Consider the following 27,554-nt stretch of genomic DNA (forward strand, 5'->3'; position numbering starts at 1 on the left):
TCCAGCTTTGAAGAACATGATAACAGAAATACATTAGAAACTTCAAACTTAAGTGTCAACTGTGACATTTTAACCAATGACACCAATGGTCACAAAAAGTACCAGAAGTCACACAAACTCTAGATAAATATCAGCTATGGTAATGAATTCATGTAACCAGACGATAACATCACCCTACTGCTCAAATCTGCTTGTTTGTAGTAATTTAGTGTGTTAATAGTAAAACAAATCAAATTTCTTGACAACCCTTCTATTTATCTGGATTCGTGAAAAGCTTGAGTTTTGTCTTTTTCTTGATTCATACAACCCTGAAACATAAAAAAATTAGAATTACAAGGAAATGATTAATTGTGTCAAAATCACAGTCTCAGATGAGATGTCATAATATCATATTTGTAAATAGAATAACAGATGAAAACATAATTTGTTAGTGGCACTTTGTAATATCCAATATCAAGTGTTGCTTGTGACAATGTAAAATAGCGATGACACCAATGTTCAACTTACCTTTTCTGCATGGAGCCACGCTGGAAAGGCAACTGAAAGTGCTGCACTTCAAAGGCTGGTAAGAAGGGTGGATCAAAATTGCGAATCGCCATTTAACGAAAAAAACTTCCACGTGTTCACGCATGCCGTGTTGCTTGTGACAAATGACACCAAAACCAATAAACCTCAATATCAGCAAAACGGAATACATTTACTCCAAGATTTGAGTTCAGAAGGAAAATCTGTGCTTTTTACTCATAATAAAACATTTTATAACCATTAAATATGAGCTTTAAAGTTCCGTGTCGAGTCTTAGTATTGTGCTGTGTTTGATGACACCAAAGGTCACAAGCAATACCAACTTTTTAAGAACTCTATATGAAACTTAATCAGATATGTAATATACTGCAATTGCGTTTAAAAGTAAATTTTGACTTTATACTATTAGCAAATTTCAATCATGTGAGCTAAAACATCACATTTAATTTCTACATGCTTTCTATAAAGGTGATGCGTTGACCTCGTTTTAAGCACATGCCAAACTGCATTCAAATTTGACTTTCAAGTTGTTTATTTCATATTCTGTTCAACAGAATATGTTGAGCTATCTCATTTTATCTCTTCTTCATATTATCAATTGATTACAAGCATTAACCCAATGAAAACAGCCCATAATTAAGTAAAAATCAAATTTTCTTAACACTGGTATCAGACGGGCACCTTTTGACCTTGGCTCATATACTATATATATATATATATATATCTTTCTCACACTCTCTCTCTCTCTCATACCATTTAATGCTCCTTCCTCAACTCTTAAAGTTCATATACATCCTGCATTGGACAAGAGGCTGTCAATGGGCATAATAAGAAACTCCACCCTAGGACCAGAAAGTGGAGTCTCTCTGTTTATCAGCAGGGCGATGCATGCCTAAGTAAAATTGTGTAGTGTGTGCATGTGTGTGAAAGAAAAGAAAAGAGTAAAATGAAGCTCATGAACTCTCAACAAACCTGACTCCCTGTGTCGGATGATAGTCTCCTCCAGAAGATTCCGTGGCATCAGCCAAGAAGTTGCACAACACAGTCTTGCCTGACTGTTGAAACATGAAATTGGACTAATGATATGATTCATGATATTACTGCAAAAGATTTTTAAAAATTGATAAATGTGACCCATTCACTCAATCCAGTATATGACCCATTATCTCAAAACGGTATTGAAGTCTGAAGTGGTTTTTTTTAGACGCTAGCCTTTTTTAGATGCCAAAAATGTAATTATGTAATTTCTAGTAAAAATGTCAGACCTGGCATTAATTAACCATCTGCTTATGATTTATTGAGGAGAGTAAGTATATAGAATCTTAAATTGACATATTAGAATTTCAAATTTCATCACTGTCATGGGGGAGGAAAATAACCTCTCCCTTCCATGAACCATCTGATAGATATATAATCCAGCAAAATCCTTACTCAAATCCTAGCGGCCATTGTAGACCAGTTTTGAAATCCATACGGTGGTAACTACCGGAAATGCAACACTTTCAGGTCACAAAGTCCGTCAGTAAATAACAAACGGAAATTTTAAAAGGACATTTTTCAACCTTACTTTAAACCAAAAAAAACAAAACAAAACAAAACACACAACAAAAAAAACAAAAAAAAAAAAAAACAACTTTACTTATGCTGATCTGAATTTCAATATTTTTGTTGAAAAGCACTTCATAATGATATAGGATATAGGCATAGGTGTCATTGACTCAACCCAATTTGAATTGTTTACCAATGTACCTAAGATAGAGAAGTCTAAATCTAAACCTAAACTCGGTGATAAGAATAAGATAATATCTAATTCAATAGGCCATAGAAAATGGCTGCGGTTATTCAGAGTCGACTCTGAATAACTGTCTACGGTTATTCAGAGTCGACTCTGAATAACTGTCTACGGTTATTCAGAGTCGGGGAGTCGACTCTGAAGTATATAACTGTTGACAGTTTAATGAGTGATGATAACTTACCATTAGGGGTTAACCAACCACACACGGTTTTTCTGGGGTTTTTTTTCTTCTCTCCCACCTCTGTTTAACCCTACGGGAAAAAATCGTTTTACTTTTTGGTATTTTCTTGTCTCTTCTGTCATGGCAGTTTTTTGCATCGGTGATTTGCATTGCGGCCGCAAAATTTGCAATTTTTTGGAAATTATCGAGATTTTGCAACAACAACAAACAAAAAAAAAAAAAAAATAAAAAAAAAATTTAAATATAGTGGGGGCAGTGATATAATCTTCCGCGGATTTCTGGGATTTTAGGATTTGTTCATAAATGTTCCGTTGTTTTTTATCATGTCAAACATTTTCTGCTCAGTGGTAGATCAGGGGGAAAAAAAAACAATAATATGCCTTCTATCATTTTTTGACACCTCTGCTCAGTTGCATGAATTTTGGTGACACTCCTTTATTTATGACGTTAGTCTAGACACGCTGGCGCCAAATGTCAAAGGCAGCATAAGACACATGGTGGCCATGAATGAGAAGATGATCGAAAGGGAAGGGGATGGAGCAAATGGGTGTAAATATTGTGTACTTTTTTGCTGTAACATGATAATACATTCATTTGACGATTTTATAGGGTTTATAAGCGTGTCTTTTTTTTTTTCTTCTTCCTTTTTAAGTTTTGTTTTGTTTGATTGTTCTGAGTTTGTTAATAGAATTCATTACAACTTGTGTCTAATTATAAAACAATCTAAAAAAAAAATCAATTCATTAATTCTCTCTCTCTCTCTCTCTCTCTCTCTCTCTCTCTCTCTCTCTCTCTCTCTCTCTCTCTTCTCTCTCTCTCTCTGCCACCCTTCTATCTTCATATTATTTATAGATATCATTTGGTAATAGAGAGATAATAAGTTAGGCTGATCGATTTAAGAAATGATTGTTTATAAGCTAATTTAAATTTGCTTTGTTGATGGAATATGTTTTGCAATTGATTAAAGATTCTTATTTATCATATAAGCGACTGAAGTTGAAAAATCGCCAAGTTTTAAGAATTTGGCACTAAAATTGCCAAAGTCACAAAATAACCGTAGTAAAATGAAAGAAACTCATCTCGCAAGAACTCGGCTCTAAATATATGTACACATTGTTATCCAGGGTCGACTCTGAATAACCATCTACAGTTATCCAGAGTCGACTCTGAATAACTGCCTACAGTTATCCAGAGTCGACTCTGAATAACTGCCTACAGTTATCCAGAGTCGACTCTGAATAACCACTTCGTAGAAAATAGTCAATCTATGTTGAACATTTGAGGAGGTGGAGACCACTGGTCATTACCTGTCGAGGGCCAACCACTACTACTTTAGCTTTTGACATCTGGAATCACAATAACAAAAATATCCACACAAATAAATGTAGAGTGGGATTCTTTTTTGAAGAGAAAACCCTCGGCTAGTTTACACTGGCAACGAAAACGGAATGTGTAAAGAGATATGGGAGGTAACTGTGATTAGACACGCTCGTTTCGGTAGAGTGATCTTAAATGAAACAAAAGCGAAAGTACAAAATGAATGTCAACAACCTAGTCAACAATAGACCCTTCAGCCTTCAGTCTTCACAGGTCAATGTCAATAGCTATCAACAGCTGACAGCAATTTCAAGCAGCTTAAGACATAGTGCGTAGAAAGAAACAGCGACGCATAGGTTAAAATCAAAGGTATACAGTAAAAGCTAAAGATATATTCAAGAATAACAACAAATAAACGTTTGTTTATGCCCGCCAAGTATGAGTGAGGGAGGCCTTCCAAAAGCGCCTTTCTCCTTGTTCTATTTCTTTCAATTTGTATTTTCACCGTGGACCTTTTGTTAGGTGTCTTTATTTGTCATCATATAGCAGCATTTTAAAAACTATGGAACAAACCTTGATAGCTTTATGAAAGTTTAAAATTTCCTAATTGACCATTGTTTTGATTCTCATTCTCGGCCACCATTTTGATTTGTGAAGTATTGAAAGGTAGATATAATACAAAGCAGTCCTAGCCTATTTTGTTTTGTTTTTTATTTTGGTCTCCCGGCGTAAAACTGTATTTTCGTTTATAGAACTGTTTCTTTATGTTGAAGAGGCAGAGGCGAGTTTTTTCTTCTTTTGTTTATTGCTTGCCTGCTTGTTTTTGTTGCTGTTCTTGCTTTTATTATTTTAATTTGTTTTTGGCTATTTATAATCACGCCCCCCCCCTCCCCACCAAAAAAATGCCAGAAAAGAGATTGCAAGTTATCGGCCGGTCGCCCACACAAAATTTAATTAAATTTTTTAAAAAACAATATTTTTAGATTTTTGCTAGGTTAACCGTGTATTCATTTATAGAACTGCTTCTTCATGTTGTGGATTTTTTTGGGTTTTAGTTTTACTTTTGGTTGTTTGTTTTTTTTTTATATATTGGTTTGTTTGTTTTTAGGCCTGGTAGCTAACATTTTTATCCATACCCCTCCCCTCCCCCCATACGAAATTTATTTTTGTACTCTTCTTTTTTAAATTCAATTTTGGCAAGATAGACCGTGATTTTGGCCTCCTGAGTAAAGTGTGTTTTCAATTGTCGGCGGCTTTTTCTTTTTTGATCTCGTATCATGGTTTCCCTTGCACCCAACACCTCGGTTGTTTGTAGATCGCCCCCCCCCCCCCTCCACCCGCCTTCCTCCACCACCAGTTTATAATTTTCTCTCCATGTCTAAAGAGGGCTCTGCATGCATTGTTTTAATAATAATAATAATAATAATAATAATAATAATAATAATAATAATAATAATAATAATAGTATATCTTTATTGTCCCCAAAAAAGTGGCAATTTGTCATTTGGTTACACATTTATAACAATACAATATTGACATCGACACACTCACACAAGATGCACACTCGTAAAAAAAAAAAAATGGTATCAACAACAACACCATCATCATCATCATCATCATCATCATCATCATCATCATCATCATCATCATCATCATCATCACAACAACCTTCCTAATATTTTCGTTACAATCTTTCACTTTCACCATTCCCCTATGACACCATTCACCATCTTCATCGTACTCCATATTATATTACGGTATTCCTGTAACAAGCTATGAGAGGGAAAGCCTATGGTCCTCCTGCTCCTCTCTCTCTCTCCCTCTCTCTCTGTCTCTCTCTGTGCTTAGTCCAATAATTTATATTTTTGACCAGTTTAACATTTAATTCGGCTTTTAAGCATTTGGTTCGTTCCGAAATAATACCGTTTTGAGACAATGGGTCACATATTGGATGATGCTGTTTAGAGAACCCAGAAGAAGAAAGAACATTTTTTAACCTAAACAACAATCTCATGTGATGCTACCATCATGAAACACAATTTGGATCATCTTTTTTTTTTTCGGTGACAGGAAAACTATGAAGGTCACCCAGGCCCTCACCATAATTTCAAAGCCTCAATGGTTGAAGTCTTCAGTTTGGAAAGCAGTTATCAGATCCAATCGCTGTACAATGCCACGGTTTATTTCCTCATCTGAATCCATAAAGTCAACGTAAGTATTTTGAATTTTTCAAAAAGATATATAAACACTTTAAACCTGGTGTTTATTATCATTTGTTTAATTTTCAACATGTAACAGAATTTACAAGTATAAATCTATTGTTTTGTCACTACCTATTTACAAATGATGTCCGTTCTGGGTCAGATACAGTCGGTACTGAGAAGCGATGGAATGAATAACAATATGAATCAATTCCCTTCATTTTTGCTTGAATTTACATTCAGTGTTTGCTCTCAATTCAGTGAATGTTATAAGTTTCATTAAGTACATATAAGGAAGTCTTGTGGTGTGATGTCTGGTGAACATGAAGAATATTCAACAAAACCCCTCTGTCCAATCCACCTGTTTGACAAGATCTCATCAAGGAGGAATCTGACATCACAATTGCAATATCTGAGTGACTCATCTTGCTGAAAATAAATATCCTTCTCTTCAAAGTGTTCAATAATGCTTGGCATGACAGAAGTAAACAGGACAAGCTACAAGAGTATAAAGAAAGACGTCCCAACTAATCCTCTTGAAGATCTGCACCACTTTGTAATCCTTGTAAATTAACATGATGGTTGAATATAAAATATGGTTTCAAACAAACAAGAAACAAACAAATAATAGGACTATCGATTCCTACGCTTTTTTTCTTCCTTCTTGGTAATGCATTTGAGGTTCACTCTAAAATGTCATCACTAGTTTACAATGCATGGAATGAGATAAAAAAGTTAGCTCAGGATAGAGAAGGATGGAACCTGTTTGTCTGTGGCCTATACCCTGACCCAGGTTGAAAAAGGCAATGATGATGAGTTTACAATGGAATCCACAAAAAGTCAACACCCTTAAAGTTACCTTCTGCTTAAAGTCAACACTTCTTGTTGGTCCCAAATTTTCTGTTCTTTATCTTTACTAAGTGAGTTCCATTGATAATGGATAAAGTTAACCTTGCTTAAAGTAGTCGGCCGATCTGTCTCATCCAGTGGTATTGGCTTTATTGGGATTCCACTGTAATTGCTTTGGTTTCCACTATGATGCTACTTCTTGACAATGTAATTTTAATTTTCTTCAGGGATGTTGAGCTTTCCTACAGTCTATATCCCACCAACGGTGAAAGTTCAGATCCCAAACAGGCCCCTCTAGTATTCCTGCATGGTCTTTTTGGCTCTAAGGGAAACCTCCATAGTGTTTCAAAGCATATATCATCATCAGGAAGGAAGGTTTGTATTTATCCTGGCTCGTCAAAAATTTAATCAGAGAGTAATTGATTGATGGAACAACCTTCCAATCTCAGTTGCGGAAGCTCCAGACCTTCAAGATGCAATTTGACAGCCTCTGTCTAAACTACAGATTCAGCTTCGTTGAGCCCTCCATCAAACTGAGATAACTGGAAAGAATTACCCATACCCTAGATCAGCAAAGGCACTGGAAGCCTAATTCGCTGGACACTCTATACTACTACACTATACTATGCTATACTATACAATTCTACTAAACTATACTATACTATACTATACTATACTATACTATACTATACTATACTGTACTATACTATACTATACTATACTATCAGTGCTTTAAATTATGATAAGAATCTGAAAACAGAAAGAAAATAAAAGAGAAAATTATCCCAAATAATCCGATTTTCTTGTCTTATATTTCTTATATATTATATAAAATTGCATTTTAGATTTTATCATAAATTCATTGTCAAATTCTTTAGCAACAAAACATAGAAAATCATCATTCTTAATTTTGATGACAAAAAAAGTATAAAAGTCTAACCAGAACACAACTGGAACATGCTTTGAATGGATATGATACTGTTCCAGTTCAGCTTGGTGCTCGAACATTATGTACTCAACAACTTTTTACCCTTCATCATAATGGGAATATCACCTATAATGATGATGATAATTATGAAATATAATAATAATAATAATAATAATAATAATATAATAATAATAATAATAATAATAAATAATAAAATAATAATAATAAAATAATAATAATAATAATAAATAATAATAATAATAATAATAATAATAATAATAATAATAAATAATAATAATAATAATAATAATAGTAACAATAATGATGATGATGATATCATCATGATCATCATCAGCATTAGGATCATTATCATCATCATCATCATCATCATCATCATCATCATCATCATCATCATCATCATCATCATCAGCACCACCATTATTATTATTATCTATTAATATATTATTATTATTATTATTATTTATTATTATTATTATTATTATTATTATTATTATTATTATTATTATTATTATTATATTATTATTATTAATAATAATTTTTGTTATTATTATTATTATTATTATTATTATTATTATTATTATTATTATTATTATTATTATTATTATTATTATTATTATTATTATCACATCCCCAACATGTGATTATTTTTCTTACCATGCAGGTAGTGACTTTTGATGCCCGTAATCATGGAAGTAGTGGACACACTGATGAATTTGATTTCTTGTGCATGGCTCAAGATCTACGTGATTTGGTAAATGAACTAAATCTGGATAAGCCTTCGATCCTAGGACACAGTTTGGGTGGTAAAACTGCCATGACCTATGCTTTGGAAAATGTAAGGGTAAAAAGTAGAACAAAAATGTAACCACCATTCGATCCTTGTCTTCACATATATTTCTTGCTTTTTCAAATTGGAAATAGTAATGTTCTGATAAGTAACTATTTTAAGCTTACAATGTGATGTGTCATTATAGTTATGTGCAAACGTAATTTCTGTTATACTAGTCTCTTTACCATTCTGAATATATGAAAATTTTAAGTTAACAAAAAGATGATTTATTTAAGTCATACAGCATTGGGGTTCAAATTATGATCATGGTTATAGGGAATGAGATTAGCAGAAGAGTAGCGTCCCTTGATTGGACGTCACCGGCGGAGAAGTTATTACAGAGAGAATGTCAACATTGTTTTGCGCATGCATCTCTCGTCCTCGCTTCCGGTGAAACAGCGCGGTTAGTTAAATAGTTTCTCAGCGATCTTTAAGTCTTATCGAACAGTGTTTTTTATTCTCAACATTTTTTTCTCTCACCCCAATAACATTATATTTTAAAGCTTGATATTATTTTCAATTCTTTAATTCTTTTTCATAATTAGTGAAATCTCCTTATCCAAAGGAAAAATATTCTCAGTTGAAAGTTATAAGTTTTTAAATATTGTGGTCTATACCGTGCAAAAGTTTGGTTAGAGCACCTTCGTTTTTACAACTTCTCCCTTCGCCGACTCCTTATTGGCATTTTTTATGTATAATGGAAGATAAAAGCAGAGGTGCCTATCATCCCGCAATCCGCGGAATCATCCCGTGATCCGCGGAATCATCCCGCGAAATTGCCTTTCATTCCGCGATCCCGCGATCCTGCTTCAAATTCCGCTTTTTTTTTTCGACCGGACCGATAGTTAACGAAAATTTATGTGAACGGTGAAGGGTGACTTTAGACACATTGTCTTGATATCCGATTCTCTTGGCCTACGAGTACGATTACCTAGAGACATGAATCCGACGCAAACAAAGTCACAGCCTTTTAAGGTATCGATTCTAAAATTTCAGTCTTCACGAGTTGATCCAAGTAAAGTATCAAGTCGCCCAACCTAGCCTTCGACACCCGCGTTGGTCAATCGGTCATTTAGCGCCAGTTGCCTATTAGCGTCGGTCAATCATTCATGCATTCTTTCTTGTTGCAGTAAAAGACATCCTCGCGCTTCTCCTATTCTGTTTAATTTGGATTCTCGTGCTGTGGTTTATTCAGTGACTGATTTATACTTGAATTAAGAGTTATAAAGTGCTTTTCAGATTTCATTCTTACGGAACGTGTCACATTTGGACTTGTGCTGCAGAGTGATTGATTTCGTTAGACTAGACAGTCAGTCTATCTATCTACTATCTCTAACTCCGATTGTTTTAGATCTCTACTTCAAATAACTATTGTTATAGTATAGATACTAAGCTAAACTGAATAGTGGTAAATTCAGCTAGATCTGGATCTAGATAACATTTGAAAAATGGCACCGCCAGCGAAAAAACCTAAAGTTGAGCAAAAGTTTAGGCCAGAATATACATCGACCTGGGCTTCTATCGTGAAATCTAAACTTGGGGATTATCATGCTCGTTGTGTTATTTGTGAGACAGATTTCACTATCAAATCGGGTGGATCAAGCGATATCGATAGGCATGTGAAAACAAAGAAACATCAGGATAATGACAGATTAAAATCCAAAATGAACTCTGTGTCTTCATATTTTACTCTTACCCCAAACCCACTCGATGACAAAGTGATAAATGCAGAGATGCTGTGGAATAAATTTTTAGTTGAGCACAACTTACCAATTGCTGCATCTGATCATGCTGGGGCTTTGTTCAAAGCCATGTTCCCAGACTCAGAGATCGCCAGAAAATTTTCATGCGGAAGAACAAAGGCAACAGCCATCAATAATTGTATGGCAAATGAAATATCGAATGACATTGTCAGCAAAATGAAGTCTCAGCCATTTAGTATTTCAACGGATGGAAGTAATGATGGAGGTGAGGGACAAATTTATCCAATTGTGGTAAGGACTTTTGATGAGGAGGAGGGAAAAGTAATCACTGATATGTTTTCTCTGAAAACTTGTGATGGTGCCTCTACTGGAGAAAATATATTCAAAGTGTTAGACTCTGCATTGCAAGAAAATGGGATAAAGTGGAGAAATTGTTTGGCATTTGCATATGACAATGCAAGTGTCATGACAGGAAGCAACAAAGGTGTGAGTGCTTTCATTCACAGGGAGAACCCAGACGTGTATATAAATGGCTGTCCATGTCACCTCCTACATATTGCTGCCAAAACAACAACCAAAGAACTTTCAATAGATGTGGAAGAACAATTAGTGGATATATATTTTTATTTAGATAAAAGCAGCAAAAGGAAAAAGGAATTCATCTTTTTCCAACAACAGTGCGGTACATCTCTCCATGCCATCATTAAGCATGGTGCCACAAGATGGCTTTCCCTGCAGGCCTGCATAGAGCGCATGCTTGAACAATGGGAGCCCCTAAAAGGATTCTTCAAATCCGAACTGGATGCCTTAGGATCCAAGGACAAGGAAACCTCACAACACACTCACTTGTTAGGGTTAATAAATTCTTTGCAAGCAGTAGTTCTAAGTTATATTGCCATTTTCTGCTTGAAAATCTCACAATTTTCACCTCTGCAAATCTTATGTTGCAAAAGGAATCACCCCAAATTCATCGCCTCATGGGGAGATTAGATGAGCTTATTACCGATTTGGTTGTGAGGTTCATCCGAGGGTCTGCTGTCCATAATTCAAACACCATTTTTGATATTGACGTGAGCGACAAAAAAAATCAATTGACCAGGAAAGATTTGATATTAGGTTCAGCCACAAGAGATTTATTTTAAAAGCTCCAACAAAAGCTCAAAAGCTAGATCCCTCTTTCTCAGGTCAACAAGAGGACTGCTTTGTTAAAGAAGTGAAGAACTTTTTTATCACTGCCCTTAGATACATTATTAGTAAATTTCCTCTGCAGGACAAATTTCTCATGAATGCTTCTGTTCTGGATGTAAGCAGGAGGCTCTCAAACAGATATTCCATGGTGGAGTATTTCATCAAGAGATTTCCCTGTCTTATCCCAGATGAGAATGTCCAAAATCTCCACTTGGAATTTGCAAAGTTTCAGGCAGAGCCACTGTCCAACGAAATTCTTTCAGAAGAGAGGATAGATGAGCAGTGGCATAAAATCAGCCAGATTAGGACCATGGACAATATACAGAAATTTCCTTGCCTTAGTAGAGTGGTTGTGAAGGGGTTGTGTTGCTTAACCCATTCAAATGCAGACACAGAGAGAGTCTTCAGTTTGGTTAGGAAGAATAAAACTGATTTCCGTTCTTCTCTCTCCACCCAGACCTTGAGCTCTCTTATTGTACAGAAGGTACACATGGCATCAAGAGCTCGGGCCTGTTACCAACATACTTTCTCCTCTGCTCTTAAAAGGAAGGCCAAAAGTGCTTACTCTAAGAGCCTGCAACCCTCTGATTAATTTGTCAGGAACATAATATTGTACATAGTGTAAATAGGCTTGTTTTTTTATAATATATTGTTTTATGATACGTGTGACTGAATATATTTGTAAGATTGTTAAAAATTATGACTGGAAGTGGAATACCAACGGATATGATTAGAATGCAAGATATTTAAAGATGACTGACTGACTGGCAGTGGAATAAAAACCAACCTTAGTTCTGAGAAACTCGAAAGATGAAAGAATATTCGCGGTAAGTGGATTCCTCTTTTTGGTATCAAATTCCTCTTTTTCAGCTTTGAGATTCCTCTTTGGAGTATGTTAGGGTAGGCACCTCTGTAAAAGACATATTAGAATTGTAATATTGGAAGAAGTAGTAGAATAGAATAAGTACGAGAAGTAGCAGTAGTAGTTGTAGAGAGATGTATGCACAAAACCATGTTGACGTTGTAAGGGCATGTCTCGGCCGGTGACGTCCAATCAAGGGATGCTACCCTTCCGCTAATTTTATTCCCAAAAATCAGAAATTTCTATAGTGCGTATCAACGATTATACTGTGCTTAATGCACTTTGCAGTATATTTCCATTTAGTACAGTACTCATTACCTGTTTGGTATCCTATTTATACCAAGACTATTACAATATCTGTCACTGCCTGGTACTCATTGCTGGACTTTTGTGACAAGACAAGACAACGTGCTGCTGAGCCACTGTCACAAGAAATTTTGTTTAGAACATCTAAAAATTTCTGCTTATCACGTCCACCACATTACCACTTTCTTTATTTGTCTTTATCCTTTAAATTCTTTCTTTCATCCTCTCAATTACATCAGTGCACACTTGACACATTGTGGCTATGGGTTTGACAGGGGTATTTTAGTATTGTTGGTAACCAATGAAACTGCTATGAGGTATGTTCCATAAAAAAAAAATTTCTGCAAAATTTGCAAATCTCAAATCATACATCAAAAATTGCAGAAATGTAAAGAATAACATTAAGGACATTTTCATAAAACTTTCAAGGCACTTAAAATTGAAGTCACAAATTACGTGGCAGAATCGTTTTCCAGATATATCAGAATAAACATTAAGTATTTTTAGGGGAGGGGGGGGGGGGGGGGAGATCCACCAAGATCTAATCCCTGTAATAGGAGATCATGCTTCAACAATCACTTAAGTACGTGGGTATTCAAGCATGGAGAACATGTGTTGTAGATGAATTGAGATCTGGGAGGCCAGTGACAGCATGAGGATAGTCCGTCAATGCCACCCCACCACACCTAGTTACGTCAATCTTCATCAGATACAGCTGTAACTGTTTAGGATTGGATTGGATTGGAGGAGATGAATCAATGCAGCAGTTGAGGATGACAAGAGAAAAAAAACAGTCGGCAATTATTATCAAAATAAGTCTTGGTGTCTTTGCCCTAATTTACATTATTTTAATGATAATAATAAAACTTTATAAAACAAAGAAGTTTGCAAAATGTGAAGGAAAAAGACCAAAGGATGACTTGTGTTCTTGGTGGTTTCTTCTGCATTTCAATCGCAAAGATCATAATTTTATGGACAGGATAGTAACAAGAGACAAGACCTGGGTCTTTTTGTGGGATTCAGAGATGAAAAGGTTTGATCAACAGTTTGGTTGCAGTCAGATAAATGATATCTAGCAAAAGTATGTCGCAATCAGAGTGCATTGAGGGGCATGTACCACTAGTGCATTATTTTATCGTGTACTGGTCCTACAGATACTACTGTAAATGCATACCAATACAAAATATTCTTTCAAGACTACTGAGAACTCGTATTAGGAGCACATATAACTCCTTGATGAATGTATGATTTTTCACCAGAGCAAAACCCTTGTGCACACAGCCCTAGTGGTGACAGGAGTTTTATACTCACGCAGCTGGGAATTATCTGGCACCAATTGACTTATTCTTTTTTCCTAAAGTGAAGGAACATCTTCGGGAACAATATTTCGAATCAGAGGGAGAGGTCGTTTTGTCAAATAAAGGTCGCTTAAAAAGAACTTTAACAGGGTATCTAGGGGTCGCATTTGACATCTGGCTGTATTGGTGGCAGAAATGTTGGGATAACAGTGGTGACTTTGGTCCACACTTGATGGTGCTGTATTTTGTGGTTTTTAAGATATAACTAAAAGAAAGTTCTTTATGGAACAGACCTGGTAAACATTTTTCCCTGCTTTTTAAATCAAGTGATCAGTAGATGGAAATATTCTGCTCTCACACATTGGTAACTAGGATGAAAAGTGACTATAGTTTGATCATTTAAAACTATATAACACCATCATTGTTCACTTTTTCTGTATAGCTTGACAACATTTCTAGCCTCATTGTGGCAGACGTTAGTCCTGAAAATAGTCCTGGACTAAACCAACTTGACACATACATCAAAGCTATGAAAAATGCCAGCATACCTCAGAATGATGGCCTCGTCAAAGCAAGGAGGGCTGTGCAGATTCAGCTCACATCCGATGTTCCAGTAAGTTTTTTGAATAATAATGGCAAATAATTGGCTCTTACACACCCACACCCGCCCCCACATACACACACACACACACACATACGAAGACAACTCACCATGCAGACACAATCACATATGTACAAATATTTTCTTCTCTCTCTCTCTCTCTCTCTTTCCATCCCTCATTATCTCTATAATATTTGTCTAATGCATTTAACCTCAAGTTTACCCACAGGCATGGGGCAGGTACTAGATGATAATTGAGTAAAAGTTGTTTCATGATTTGCAATTTGTGAAAGACTGAGGTTTTTAAGTATAAAAATATAAACAAATCAATTCAATAAAAAATCTGGGTCATTTAACATTTATTTGGAATCCACATAGAGAATAAAAGTTCTTAAAAGAACTGATAATGATAAAAATAATGAAAAACAAAACAAACATGAGCATTTATATATCGCAATATCCACTAAACGTGCTCATCACAAAGGATACCTGGCCAACAGCAACACTTTACATGTAGGTAGAGACATAACACCCAATATATTGCAATTTTTCAGATATATAGACAAAGCTGTTAATAATGGCCATATTCTCATTTCACAATTGAGTATGGTGTAAGATACAAGTCTTTTCCAAAGACTCTACTATGTGGTGCTGAGAGCAGGATTTGAAGGTATCCAACTTAAAGCATGATAATGTGAGGAAAATACTTTTATTTGTATTAAGAGTGAGAAAAATAACAATTGTGTGTGTGTTATAGTAGAGGAGAAGGAGAGAGAGCGAGACTGCCTATTTGATGCAGTCAAAATGTGATGGAAATATTAAGAGCAAAGATGGCCTATAAAGTGAAACAATATTAAAACATGACATTTCGGCATTTGGCCTTCATCAGGCAACTGACACAACATGCAAAGAATGATGAGAGAGAGATGAATAAAAACTTATAATACATTATGAAATAAAATTAAGAAAAATAAAAATTTAAGAAAATATATAGAGAGGGAAAGAGGATGCCACAAGATTTATGTGGGAGAATTGTTTTTCATGGGGTTACACTTTAAGCAGCAGTGAATTGCTTGATCTAATTTTTCTCTTCTCTAGGATCGTTCAATCCTGTCTTTCCTTCTTACCAATCTAATTCAACTCGAAGATGGCACGATAAAATGGAGGATCAATTTGGATGCTTTAGAAAACAAATTTGGAGTTTACACAGCGTTTCCCTTGCTGGATACTGTGCCCTTTTCTAAACCCACCCTCTTTGTGTTCGGGGAGAACTCACAACATTATAAGTAAGTATCTATAATTGGACCCAATGAGATGTTTAATTTACTCAATGCCTATTGCAGGTCAATATGTCATAACATCCTCTCTCACTCATGGCTAGTGAGATTTTTGTGATTATGCAATTTGAGCCCTTATATGCTTTCAACCTGAAGTTTTTCATCAGGCAAATGTAATGTTCTCTTATACTGAAAATCACTCTCTATAATCCACTATTAATTCACACCAATCGAAAATGAAACCATGCTTAATGTCTTTAGTGAGACAATGATTTTTTTCCCCTCTATAATTGCATTTAAACATTTTCAAATGCTTTTCATGGGTTTGACAACAATGATTAACCAGTATGAAATTTATGTTATAGATAGTGATAGTAAAGCAGGTGATAATAGTTGAATGTGTGAAGGGACTGTGTAGACCTAAAGAATGTAATGAACTGAGTAAAGTAACATTGCATCACACTCCAAGCCTGGTAAAAACTTGATATTTTAAAATTGTACATCGATTTCTGCATTGTACACACAAATAAATAAAATAAAGGTCAATGAAAAATATTTGTCTCTGAGATAACTTTAGAAAGTCTGAAGTAGGCTTATATTGTCAATTTGAGTTATGTCCTTTTTCTTAAGTATCAGTGGATGATGATGACGATGACGACGGCGATGATGATGATGATGATGATTCTTCTTCTTCTTCTTCTTCTTCTTCTTCTTCTTCTTCTTCTTCTTCTTCTTCTTCTTCTTCTTCTTCTTCTTCTTCTTCTTCTTTTATTATTTTATCTCATTAATTATATTATTATTATTATTATTATTATTATTATTATTATTATTATTATTATTATTATTATTATTATTATTATTATTATTATTATTATTATATTATTATTATATTATTATTATTATTATTATTATTATTATTATTATTAATTTATTATATTATTATTATTATTATTATTATTATTATTATTATTATTATTATTTATTATTATTATTATTATTATTATTATTATTATTATTATTATTATTATTATCATTATTATTATCATTATCATTATCATCATCATCATTGTTATTATTATTACTGTTATCATTATTATTATTATTATTATTATTATTATTATTATTATTATTATTATTATTATTATTATTATTATTATTATTATTATTATATTATTATTATTATTATTATTATTATTATTGTTATTATTATTATTATTATTATTATTATTATTATTATTATTATTATTATTATTATTATTATTATTATTATTATTATTATTATTATTATATATTTTCGTTTGATACTGTCTGCTTTGGGAATAAATTAAAGATTTCATAGCAGATTGAACCTGCATATAAATGCATACCCATTTTTTTACTTTTTTTTTTTTTGGTCTCCTCTCTTGATAGGCAAGCTGACAAGGGTCTTATCAAGTCTTTATTTCCAACAGCCCATATAGAGGTAATTCCAGATGCTGGACACTTTGTTCATGCTGAAAAGCCTGTCGAATTCGTCAACATTGTCCAGGAATTTCTCAAATCACAAGATAGCAGGGAATAGCAATGATAATCACTTCCTGTACTGTATACACATATTTTTAGAAGTTCTGCCTTTTAAATTTTTTGTTTGATATGGGTTTAAAAATGTTCAATTATTAATTGATGTACTTGTAAATCACTTTGAGCACGTTTTGTGGATATTGCACTCGACAAATGCTCATTTTACATTCAGAACATATAAAGGACTCTTAAGAGATTTTTCTTATATGCATTTTCAATTTGTGTTCAGCCCTATTGATATTTTACATCCAAAAAATAAGAATGCTGATTTTGAATAGTTTTGATAATAATGAATGCGATGAGATTGGTTCATGGGTTTGACAACAATGATTAACCAGTATGAAATTTATGTTATAGATAGTGATAGTAAAGCAGGTGATAATAGTTGAATGTGTGAAGGGACTGTGTAGACCTAAAGAATGTAATGAACTGAGTAAAGTAATGTTGCATCACACTCCAAGCCTGGTAAAAACTTGATATTTTAAAATAGACTGCATTGTACACACAAATAAAAAAAATAAAGGTCTGAAGGCCAAAGTGCCTAAGACACCACATGCACAAGATTTTCAAAATAGGAGAAACGGGCATGTCTGATTGTGGTGAAGGAGGAGATGCCCACCATACACCCCAGACCTGCTCAAAGTATGTAGCAGCAAGCGATAATTTTTGGCCTGGTACCACACCTCTGTCGACAAAACTGTATGATGGGCCCCTGACAGAGTTGAGGCAGACAATGGCTCTCCTTCACTGACTAGACATTCAAACATGAATACATTATTAGGGGGGAGGGGGGGGGGGGGGGGGGGGGGGGGGGGGGGGGGGGAGAACGAAGAAGAAAAATAATTTTGACCCGCACCCACAGCTGAACATACGCTGCACATTTCTTGTAAATTTGCCACTTAAACAGATTTCATCAGATTATTTACAGATTTTTTAAAAAGCAATACTGGCCAAATTCAGGATTTTTCACATCCATCTTATGACTTATTTTTTTTAGCGGAATATGACCTTTTTGAATGTGTGTGTTTGTATGTGTGTGTGTGTGTGAGAGAGAGAGAGAGAGATAGAGAGAGAGAGAGAGAGAGAGAGAGAGGGAGAGAGAGAGAGAGAGAGAGAGAGAGTGAATGATGGCTATAATGAGTGAGTGCATGTGCTGCATTGTTCCCCTATTATTTTTTTTCAAAGAAATCAAGAACTACACATTGATATAAATAACTACGATTATTTTCTGTCTTGGCTCCTCCTTTATGCCCGTGCTCCCCTGTATTTTATAAAATAATTTTTAAATGTCTATGTTTGTGTGTGTGTACGCGCATGCATCTGCATGGAAGAATGAGAGGGAGAGAGAGAGAGAAAGAAAGATAGAGAGAGAGAGAGAGAGAGAGAGAGAGAGAGAGAGAGAGAGAGAGAGAGAGAGAGAGAGAGAGAGAAATGTTTGTGGAATATAGGTATCAAAAAAATGATATAGCGAGTGTAACTAACTGACAAAGTGCCATATTTATGGACAATAAAGATCTATTATTATTATTACATATTATTTGTATTGCCACGTTTTCAAACCATTTTCCTATTATTTAAAAAAAAATATTTCGTTGTGAGACACAGCATTCTGGGTGGGGTTTCTGACCTCCCATGGTGGGCAGGGAGGTACTTATTGTGTCTTCTATCCCCCTACCGTATATCTGTTTTTCAGCTTGCTTTCTGTCTTTGTCTTGGAATGAAATTACTTGGTTTTGTCCTGACCCTAGTCGGATGTCCTGGCTGAGAGTGAAAGAGTCAATTGTATAGTTAGTTTTGGGAGATGATATTTTATTCCTTGTAAATCATCTCTCTATTATGCACTGAATTTTGTTTACAAATTATATATGATTTGTCTGGGTGTGGTTCCCGACCCCCCATAGTGGGCAGGGATGTACTTGTTCTGTCTGCTATTCCCCTGTATCTGTTTTCCAATTGCTTTCTGTCTTTGTCTTGGAATGAGATTAATTAGTTTTATCCTAATCATGGTGGAGTCCTTGGCTGGGAGGGAATGTATAGTTATAGTTTTTTTGGAGATATTTTTTTCCTTGTAAATCATCTCTATATTATTTACTGTTATTATTTTTATTTTAACGTATGATTTATAAACATTTGAGTGTATTCCTCTTAGTGGGATCTTGTGCTGGTGTCTGGACGAGACTTTTAGGTGATCTCAAACTAAGTGTGACAAGTGTGCTCTTGGAATCTACATCTTTTCCTATTTGAACCATTTCCCCTATATCTTACTTTTTCCTCAAGTCCTTTTAATTGTACATATAGAATGATTTTACTTACTTATCCTCTTGGTGCTTCAGTTACACATAAGGCCGATTTCTTTCTGTAACAATTGTTTTTTGACAGAGTGGGGTTGTTAGCACCACGTCCAACCCCCAAACCTGGAGGGCCAAGGCTTATTTCGGAGGTTCACTTCTAGATAGGCTGCCATCCAAGGCTGTTGAGTCCTATCTTCCCATGGTTTGTTGTTGAAGTGTCCTTCTTCTAGATGAGCTGCCTTCCACGTCTGACGAGCCTTCTCTGCACGTTGCTCCCAAATTAGTCTGACCTTCACCCTTTGGCCTGCCCAGCATGATTGAACCTGACAGGAGCCTGAGCTCCAGCTGGTGTAACCCTCCGGATCAAAAAGACGTGCCAGCCGCCAGACCACGACAAGACCACAAACATATATGATTTGTAAACATTTGTGGGGTCCCGAAGCTTGTGTCTGGATGAGACTTTTAGGTGATCTCAAACTAAGCACTTTGATGGTGTGCTCTTGGAATCTACATATGTTTCCTATTTGAACCAATTCCCTTTTGTCTTACGTTTTCTTGAGTGTTTTAATTGTAATTCTAGAACTTTTTACTATCCCATTTTCTTCCTTTTTACTGGCGCTGATTTGATCTTAATGTGTTGCAAGCGCCGTAGAACCCTTAAAAACAAACAGACACATCGTTCGCTTGAATTTTTGCATTAGTGAGATTTAACCTATTGTTAAATAGGAGAGAAAAGTGTGATGTCAAAAAACTGGTTCCTATCTCCTGGTTGACGGAATATATCCTTGTGTAAATGGTCTTCTGGTACCCAGTGATGGCATCTTATTTTCTCGTCTAAATAATATATGCTTGTCGTCAATAAAGACCATCCATCCTCGGATCTTTTACATCCTAAAACAATAACTATACATTTGACTGTGTCCCTCTCAGCTAAGGACTCCCGCCAGGGCCAGGACAAAACCAAGTAATCTCATTCCAAGATAAAGACAGAATGCAAATTGGAAAACAGCTATAGAGGGATAGAGGACACAGTGCCTCCCCATGGGAGATGTTATTATTTTACCTAAAAGCATAACATTCATTCAGTAGAACACGGTTATAGTGAAGAGCTGCTGTAGGCAGAAAACAAATTGTATTGTTAAAATAGCTACGTATCAGTAGTTCGTTATATCAGTCAAACAAGAGGAAAGACGTTCATTGTCAATACTACGAGTTTGTTAAAAAATATTCGCTATTACTATTAGCGTGCTGTGCGTTTTTCAAGAAGCAGTGGCCAACTGTTGATCTTCTATTTTTTTTGTCGATCCCTCCCGTTGTGGAATTCTATAAGCAATTTTTACATTGAAAACAATAATGCAACGGTCAATCGAAAAACAAAAATCACATGATCTCTGTTTCACTGATTATTCCAAAGCTTTTGATCCAGTACAACACGAACCGCTTTTTAATATCTTAGAAAAGATCGGTGTAGACAGTAAAGACATTCGAATTGTGAAAGACTTATACTGGAATCAAGCAGCATGTGTCAAACTTGATAATGAAACATTGGACTTCTTTAACATCGAGAAGGGAGTAAGACAAGGTTGCGTACCGGACCGGACCTTTTTAACACATATATAGTGTATATAGTGAAATAATATTCAAAGAAAGTGAAGATATGAAAGGCGTTGTCGTTGGAGGGCAGAATATGAATAGCATAAGATACCCAGACGATGGTACTCTGATGGCATACTCTCCAGAAAGCGTAAAGAAAATGGGTTGTACCCGCGTGTAAGAATTTGCATGTCTGATAAACCAGACTGTTATGAGCTCATTGTTGTAATGGAAATTACGGTCAAATCAATATAAGATATTTTCACTGTATAATTTTTGTTTTACACATAATATATGATTTGTAAACATTTGAGTTTGTTCCTCTTAGCAGGGACCTGTGCTTTTGTCAGAATGAGACATTTAAGTGAGCTCAAACTAAATAATAAATACACTGATCGTATGCTCTTGGAATCCAAACCTGTTCTCTATTTGAACAAGTTCCCTTTGTCGGACTTTTTCTTTGGTGCTTCAATTGTATTTCTGGAGCTTTTTTACTATCCCATATTCTACCTTTTTACCAGCGCTGATATGACCTACATGTTGCATGCGCCGTAAATCCCTTAAAAACAAAACAAACGAACAAAACATTGTCCATTACCACAATGTTAAATCAAGCCCATAATAGCATTCGGCTATCAGACCTGGCAATCTTGTTAGTTCTTTTTATCGTTTTCCGTTGTCTCGGTTATTTCTCTTCTCTTATGATTTGTTACAGCTGGATTGTCACTGGAGGATGACATACACACGGACCGTATACGGCTTGGGTTGAATTTCTCAGTGTAAAGCTGCAGCACTCTTCGTTTAACGATGAAGGAGGCAAATATAAATACACTCTGAGATCCATTGGCTATGATCACCAAACATCTGTTGGAGAGAAAAGAAAAATATCCAAAGATTTAAAATTATAGTTATGATGATGATTAATAATAATAATAATAATAATAATAATAATAATAATAATAATAATAAATTTAATAAGTGATAAGTATTAAATAAATGTTATCCGTATTATTTCCACAATCAGTGCACAATGCATCATTTCTTCAATCAATAGACCAGATGGATGCACATTTTCATTTCAAACTTTACATGTCACATGTTAAACCCCCCATAAGATATTAATACCCGTCGCATTTACTCATTTAAACCGGAATCAAGTGAGGTAAAGCATATAACGTGCCTTATCCAAGGACATAACGATTGAATTTACCGTTATTGCCACATCATGTTACCGATCCCGATCATCGTGTAATGACTTTGTTACAAGACGAGACACAGTTCCCTTTGACCATCAACACCATGGAATACGTACTCGATGACGTCACTTCTGAATACTTTCTCTAGAACGACGAGCAACCAAAACATCCCTGTCAGGATAGAGAATATGGTGTAGACATACGCGTCTCTCCGAGACTTATCGGTCTGTTGTAAGCCCCGAACGTTCCAGACTTTGAATACAACAAGTAGCAAGAAGATAATGTTGCAGATGATTATGAAGAGAAGTGGTCCGAGAAGTGCAATTATGGTCCATAGAACTGTGAGGAAATGTAATATAAATGTAAATGGTCTTTATTGGAAAATGAATTCAGACATAATTATAAATTTATTCAATAGAAATGTGAATTAAGGAGTGATATTATAGGGTAGTGCTTTGTGGATTACGAATCTTTGCAAGATTCTCGAGAGAAAAATAGAATATGTCGCTAATACATTCAGCAAGGAAGAGTCTAAAAAGGTTTTTTAAAATATCGTTATTATTAAGATTGCATCATTGTAAGTCTCTTTTGGATGATTTGACAAAATTAAGACTCCAAGACTATAGATGACAACAGCAGCAACAACAACATCAAAAAAAGGGGGAAAGCTTTGCAAAATTAGCAATACCACAAACTTGATTTGGACAATCATTAAAAATCGGTATGTTTTATATTGGCAATTGCCTAAAGATTAACCCATTGAATTGTTTGTTTGTATTGCATTGGTTCCTAGGAAAAGAGAGAATTGAACATAAAATTACTTCTAACTTTTCTAAAAATCGTTATGATTCAGCAAATTATTCAAATCAAGTCATAATTGTCTTTTTTTCTAGCTAGAATGCTACATATGAACAAAAAGTACTGGGTGGGGTTCCTGACCTCTCATAGTGGGCAGGGGGGTACATACTGTGTCTTCTATCCCCTTATATCTGTTTTCCAACATGCTTTCTGTCTTTGTCTTGGAATGAGATTACTTGGTTTTGTCCTGGTCCTGGCTGGGTACCCTGGCTGAGAGGGAAACAATCAAATGTATAGTTAGTTTTGGGAGACGATATTTTTTTCCTTGTAAATCATCTCTCTGTTATGTACTGTATAATGTTTTTTTACGTATTTTGTTGATTTGTAACCATATGAGTGTATTCTTCTTAGTGGGGACCTGTGCTTGTGTCTGGATGAGACATTTAGGTGATCTCAAACTAAGTACTTTGATAGTGTGCTCCTGGAATCTACATCTTTTTCCTATTTGAACCAATTCCCCTTTGTCTTGCCTTTTCTTGGGTGCTTTAATTGTAATTCTAGAACTTATTACTATCCCATTTTCTTCCTTTTTACTGGCGCTGATATGACCTTAATGTGTTGCAAGCGCCGTAAAACCATTAAAAACAAACAAATTAAAAAAAACAAACAAAAAATAGTAAATAGATTTACAAATTCTGTGATGGATGCTAATTTAAAACATTTGGCCCTCATAATTGAATAGCATATATTTAACTTTATGAGAACGTATTTTAAAGAGTTTAAAGCGCATTTTTACCCAACTAAGCGTTTATCAAGCGCTTTATAAAAGTTATTTATAAAAAGTACCAGTTGTTGGTATCGCCTCAGATTTTCAATAAAATGTGTTGTCACCATATTGATTTTCAATGATACAATTGATATTTACATTCCTGATTTTACTCTGCTGCTAAGAAACAGTTATAGTTTTTATTTTTTGGTGCCATAAACCTGACATCAACAGAGTATGGGAAAAGACATGATGATACTCATTTAAAGCTCACGAGAACTAGATTCCATCTTGGTTTCTATAGTCGTAAAGAGACAGTAACATTGTTTGATATTCTTTGGCTGAGACGCAAAGTAGTCTTCGTCAGATCCATAGGATCCGGCTACCCAACCCTCAGCAAATAAGACATTGGAGTACTACTCACCATTGTTCAAATCACACACCATGTACCCATATCCGATTTTCGTTCCTCCGGACATGACAACATTGGCTACTATGACTAAAATAACGACTAATGCAGGCAGCGTCAGGGACAATGTCACATTCAAGGCGATGTCTTTTCTCTCAGGTCGTTTGTCTCTCGACAGTGAGTGGGGTTGGTGTGTTGTAGGACATCGAAGTTTGTGAAGACAGCACAGAAATGTCCACGTAAACGTAACAAGCCAGGAGTAGTGAGTGATCACGCCGATGGTTGTACACAAAATGCCGGCTGATTTTCTGGGGATGGAGCACACCGATATAATCTAAATTATTACAAAGCAATGAAAAAATATGAATATCTAACAGCTTCAAAAAAAAACAACAAAAAAACTACAGCAACAACAAAATACCAAAAACGGAACGTTTCGGATTAAAAACCCTTCTTCAGCATTTTCAAAATTGCTTGCCTTTGGATTTCGGAGACACTGAGACTTCGCACTGACTCCATTGCAAATCTTCCAAGAATCTATTAACTGTGCGGTCTAGTTGTGTTTGTGTTTGGGAATGTATTGTATGTGTATGTGTGTTTGTTTGTGTATGCGCGCGTGATAGTATGTGAGCTTTGCGTGTCTTGTTTTTTTGTTGTTTTTTTTTGTTTGAGTGTTTTATGAAATCTATGTATTTTTTATTAGTATTATGTGCAATGTTTTAATAAGTTTAAAATGTAATACCCTACAAACTGTGCAGTGTTCCTCGACAATATTGGAGGTTTTCACAAGACGAAGAAGAAGAAGCGAAAGAAGAAGCGAAAGAAGAAGAAGAAGAAGAAGAAGAAGAAGAAGAAGAAGTCTTGATTTTATTTTAAATGATTGATTGTGATTGTCCCGTCGTTAGCACCGATAGGCCTATTGTTTTATTATTAATTGTGGGACACGTGGATAGTGATTATTAGACAAGCTTTATGATTTTGTTGATAATGCGCGAAACAAAATATGCTTGTCCAAGGAAAACGGTCACAGCACGTGCAGGAACCCTATTTTTGTCCACAATAGATAATTCACAAAGAGTTGAATAGTGTGTTGACTTAAAAGTTGAATTCTGTTTTTAAGTTACACAAAGATATGAAGCTGATGGTCAAAAACTGTCATAATAGAGACGTGGGTTATTTAACTAGCGCAATGTCCGAAAATATGCTCAAAGAGCTTTAAATGGAGTCCCGAGCCAAAGGAAACACCGACCATGTAAAAGAGATGTGACTTCAGTAAGGCGCTATTGCAGTATTTTTTTTATTAAGAAGGAGACAACGCTGTTACCGACCACATACTCATTTTACACCTGAATTTGGTGAGAGTTTGTGAGTATAGAGGCTTATCCCAGGACTCAACTTTGAAAAGCCACAGCCGAACTTGAACCAGGGACTTTCAGGCCAAAAGGCCGGCCGGAAACCTATTTTTATCAAGTCCAAGTTCAAAGTTTTGTGGTTGAAGAAACAACAATTCTGCACAAATATTAAGAATAAATCCCTTTAAAGTTATACTTAAAATCTAAACTTACAGCATGTTCGTCATTATAAAAAATATCTGGGCTGTGAACAGACTCAAAGTCAAACCAAGCGTATAATAGCCGGATGCACAACGAAGACTTGGGAACAGCCAATAGGTGATGATGGTAGCAATTAGACAGATCAACGATGCTCTCGTACACACAATGACCAACACAGTCTGGACATCATTGATCCACTTCTCATTTAATGTATACGTTCTCATAAATTTGATACTTTCATTCTTGGAAATCAGAAGTTCTAGACAAATATGAATTTTTCTATTTTCTTGCTTATACACTTGATTTATTTCAAATGGGTCGTTGATCTCGACAGCGATGTTATGTCCAAAATATATTAGAACATTCGTGATGTGAGGTACGGGCCACGGATTTATTATCTCCTCTATCTGTACGTCTTCTACAGGAAATTCAATGTAAGGACACGTTAGATGAGGCAAAACTTCAATAAAATCGGATTTAATTACATTCTTTTCTGAAATACTTTCAGTCGGATCATGTGTCATGAGGAAGTTCTGATCTAATTTCACAACGAAAACATCAGTACTGCACATCTCGTTAGACATATTTATACACGGAGTGTTGACATCAGAAAAATAATTATTGACAAAAAATGGTTTGTATGATGACACGTAAAATTCTTCCATTGATATATTTAAAACAGGACGACGGAAAATGTCCAAAATGTTGTTTTCGATTTTATCCCTGGGATAAGTCTTAGACTTGGTTGTCCAAACAAATATATTGAACCAAACATATCTTGGCAAAGGAGTTTTATTATTGAAGTCTGCGTTATTGCCAGATTCAAGTCCGAGTTCAAAGTCTTGTGGTTGAAGAAAGACACCAAATCTCATTTCCAGTTGGCTTATTCCTAGAAAAAACGCTTTCCATATCTGTAAAAAAAATTGTATCAAATGAAATTTAAGATTAGCATTTTGCTTATTCATACAATGCTTACTTAACACAACGTATACGTTGAAAAAGAAAGACTTAACAAAAGTTCAGACACATACATTTCTTATATTTTGAAAGGAAGAGAAAGGGACATTAAATCGTTAAAATACACTCAGGCACGGTTTCCTCGAACTCCTCTCGACATGCAAAAATGTTCGAGGAAACCATAGTTCGAGGAAACCGTGCTTTGTCATAACGTTTTGATGGGAAAGGGGGGGGGGGGAGGGGGGAGGGCAGTGAGGCTCGGCAATATAGACTTTGCCAAGCACCTGAAAGATACCTAGTTCGATACCCATACTGTTATGTGGCCTTCAGCAAGCCACTTCTCCTTTGCTTAATTTTGCGGCGCTGCGCTGCGACTGAAAACTGGGTTATTCCAGTCTTCCCTCGGAATAGACCCTAAGACAAATTTCCGCTAGAAAATGGAAAAAGGGAACTGTATTGTTCATTTATTTCATTGACATGGTGAAGGAAACAAATCTATATACGACATAAAAACTGAGTATTATATATATATATATATATATATATATAT

At 35.2% G+C, this 27,554-nt stretch overlaps 3 protein-coding genes across 5 annotated transcripts in view; 1 reads left to right on the forward strand and 2 right to left on the reverse strand.

The window, feature by feature from the left end:
* Positions 1-3,950, reverse strand: part of LOC144967921 (intraflagellar transport protein 22 homolog) — a 17,898-nt gene extending 13,948 nt beyond the window's left edge. For both annotated transcript variants that reach the window (XM_078905697.1, XM_078905696.1), the window contains exons 1-2: positions 3,809-3,950; positions 1,498-1,580 (exon numbers count right to left, since the gene is read on the reverse strand). In XM_078905697.1, the coding sequence (XP_078761823.1) occupies positions 1,498-1,580; positions 3,809-3,847 (122 nt within the window). In that variant the 5' untranslated portion in view covers positions 3,848-3,950. The remainder of the gene's footprint in view (positions 1-1,497; positions 1,581-3,808) is intronic.
* LOC144967920 (sn-1-specific diacylglycerol lipase ABHD11-like) lies at positions 3,834-18,220 on the forward strand. Of its 2 annotated transcripts, none has more exons than XM_078905695.1 (7): positions 3,834-3,970; positions 5,889-6,029; positions 7,096-7,243; positions 8,479-8,652; positions 14,446-14,616; positions 15,703-15,890; positions 17,292-18,220. In XM_078905695.1, the coding sequence occupies exons 2-7, from the start codon at positions 5,896-5,898 to the stop codon at positions 17,440-17,442; spliced, it is 966 nt and encodes a 321-aa protein (XP_078761821.1). In that variant the 5' UTR covers positions 3,834-3,970; positions 5,889-5,895; the 3' UTR covers positions 17,443-18,220. The 2 variants fall into 2 exon arrangements, with proteins under 2 accessions (XP_078761821.1, XP_078761819.1); XM_078905693.1 differs by lacking the exon at positions 3,834-3,970 and adding an exon at positions 4,022-4,187.
* A 2,516-nt stretch (positions 18,221-20,736) lies between these two features.
* The window catches only part of LOC144969268 (uncharacterized), a 58,474-nt gene continuing 51,656 nt past the window's right edge, over positions 20,737-27,554 (reverse strand). Inside the window, exons 6-9 of the mRNA XM_078908380.1 lie at positions 26,060-26,958; positions 24,510-24,802; positions 22,638-22,860; positions 20,737-22,189 (exon numbers count right to left, since the gene is read on the reverse strand). Of these exons, the coding sequence (XP_078764506.1) occupies positions 21,979-22,189; positions 22,638-22,860; positions 24,510-24,802; positions 26,060-26,958 (1,626 nt within the window). The 3' untranslated portion in view covers positions 20,737-21,978. The remainder of the gene's footprint in view (positions 22,190-22,637; positions 22,861-24,509; positions 24,803-26,059; positions 26,959-27,554) is intronic.

Source organism: Berghia stephanieae, chromosome 3 (genome assembly GCF_034508935.2).
Source record: "Berghia stephanieae isolate SIO BIC M18660-M18661 chromosome 3, UCSD_Bste_1.3, whole genome shotgun sequence".
Lineage (NCBI taxonomy): Eukaryota > Metazoa > Mollusca > Gastropoda > Nudibranchia > Aeolidiidae > Berghia > Berghia stephanieae.

Bases quoted from the DNA above. Each gene is read 5' to 3' on its own strand.
- LOC144967920 (XM_078905695.1), top strand. From the start codon at position 5,896: ATGAAGGTCACCCAGGCCCTCACCATAATTTCAAAGCCTCAATGGTTG. The intron at 6,030-7,095 runs GTAAGTATTTTG...AATTTTCTTCAG, and splicing joins TCTGAATCCATAAAGTCAAC to GGATGTTGAGCTTTCCTACA. The intron at 15,891-17,291 runs GTAAGTATCTAT...CTCTCTTGATAG, and splicing joins GAGAACTCACAACATTATAA to GCAAGCTGACAAGGGTCTTA.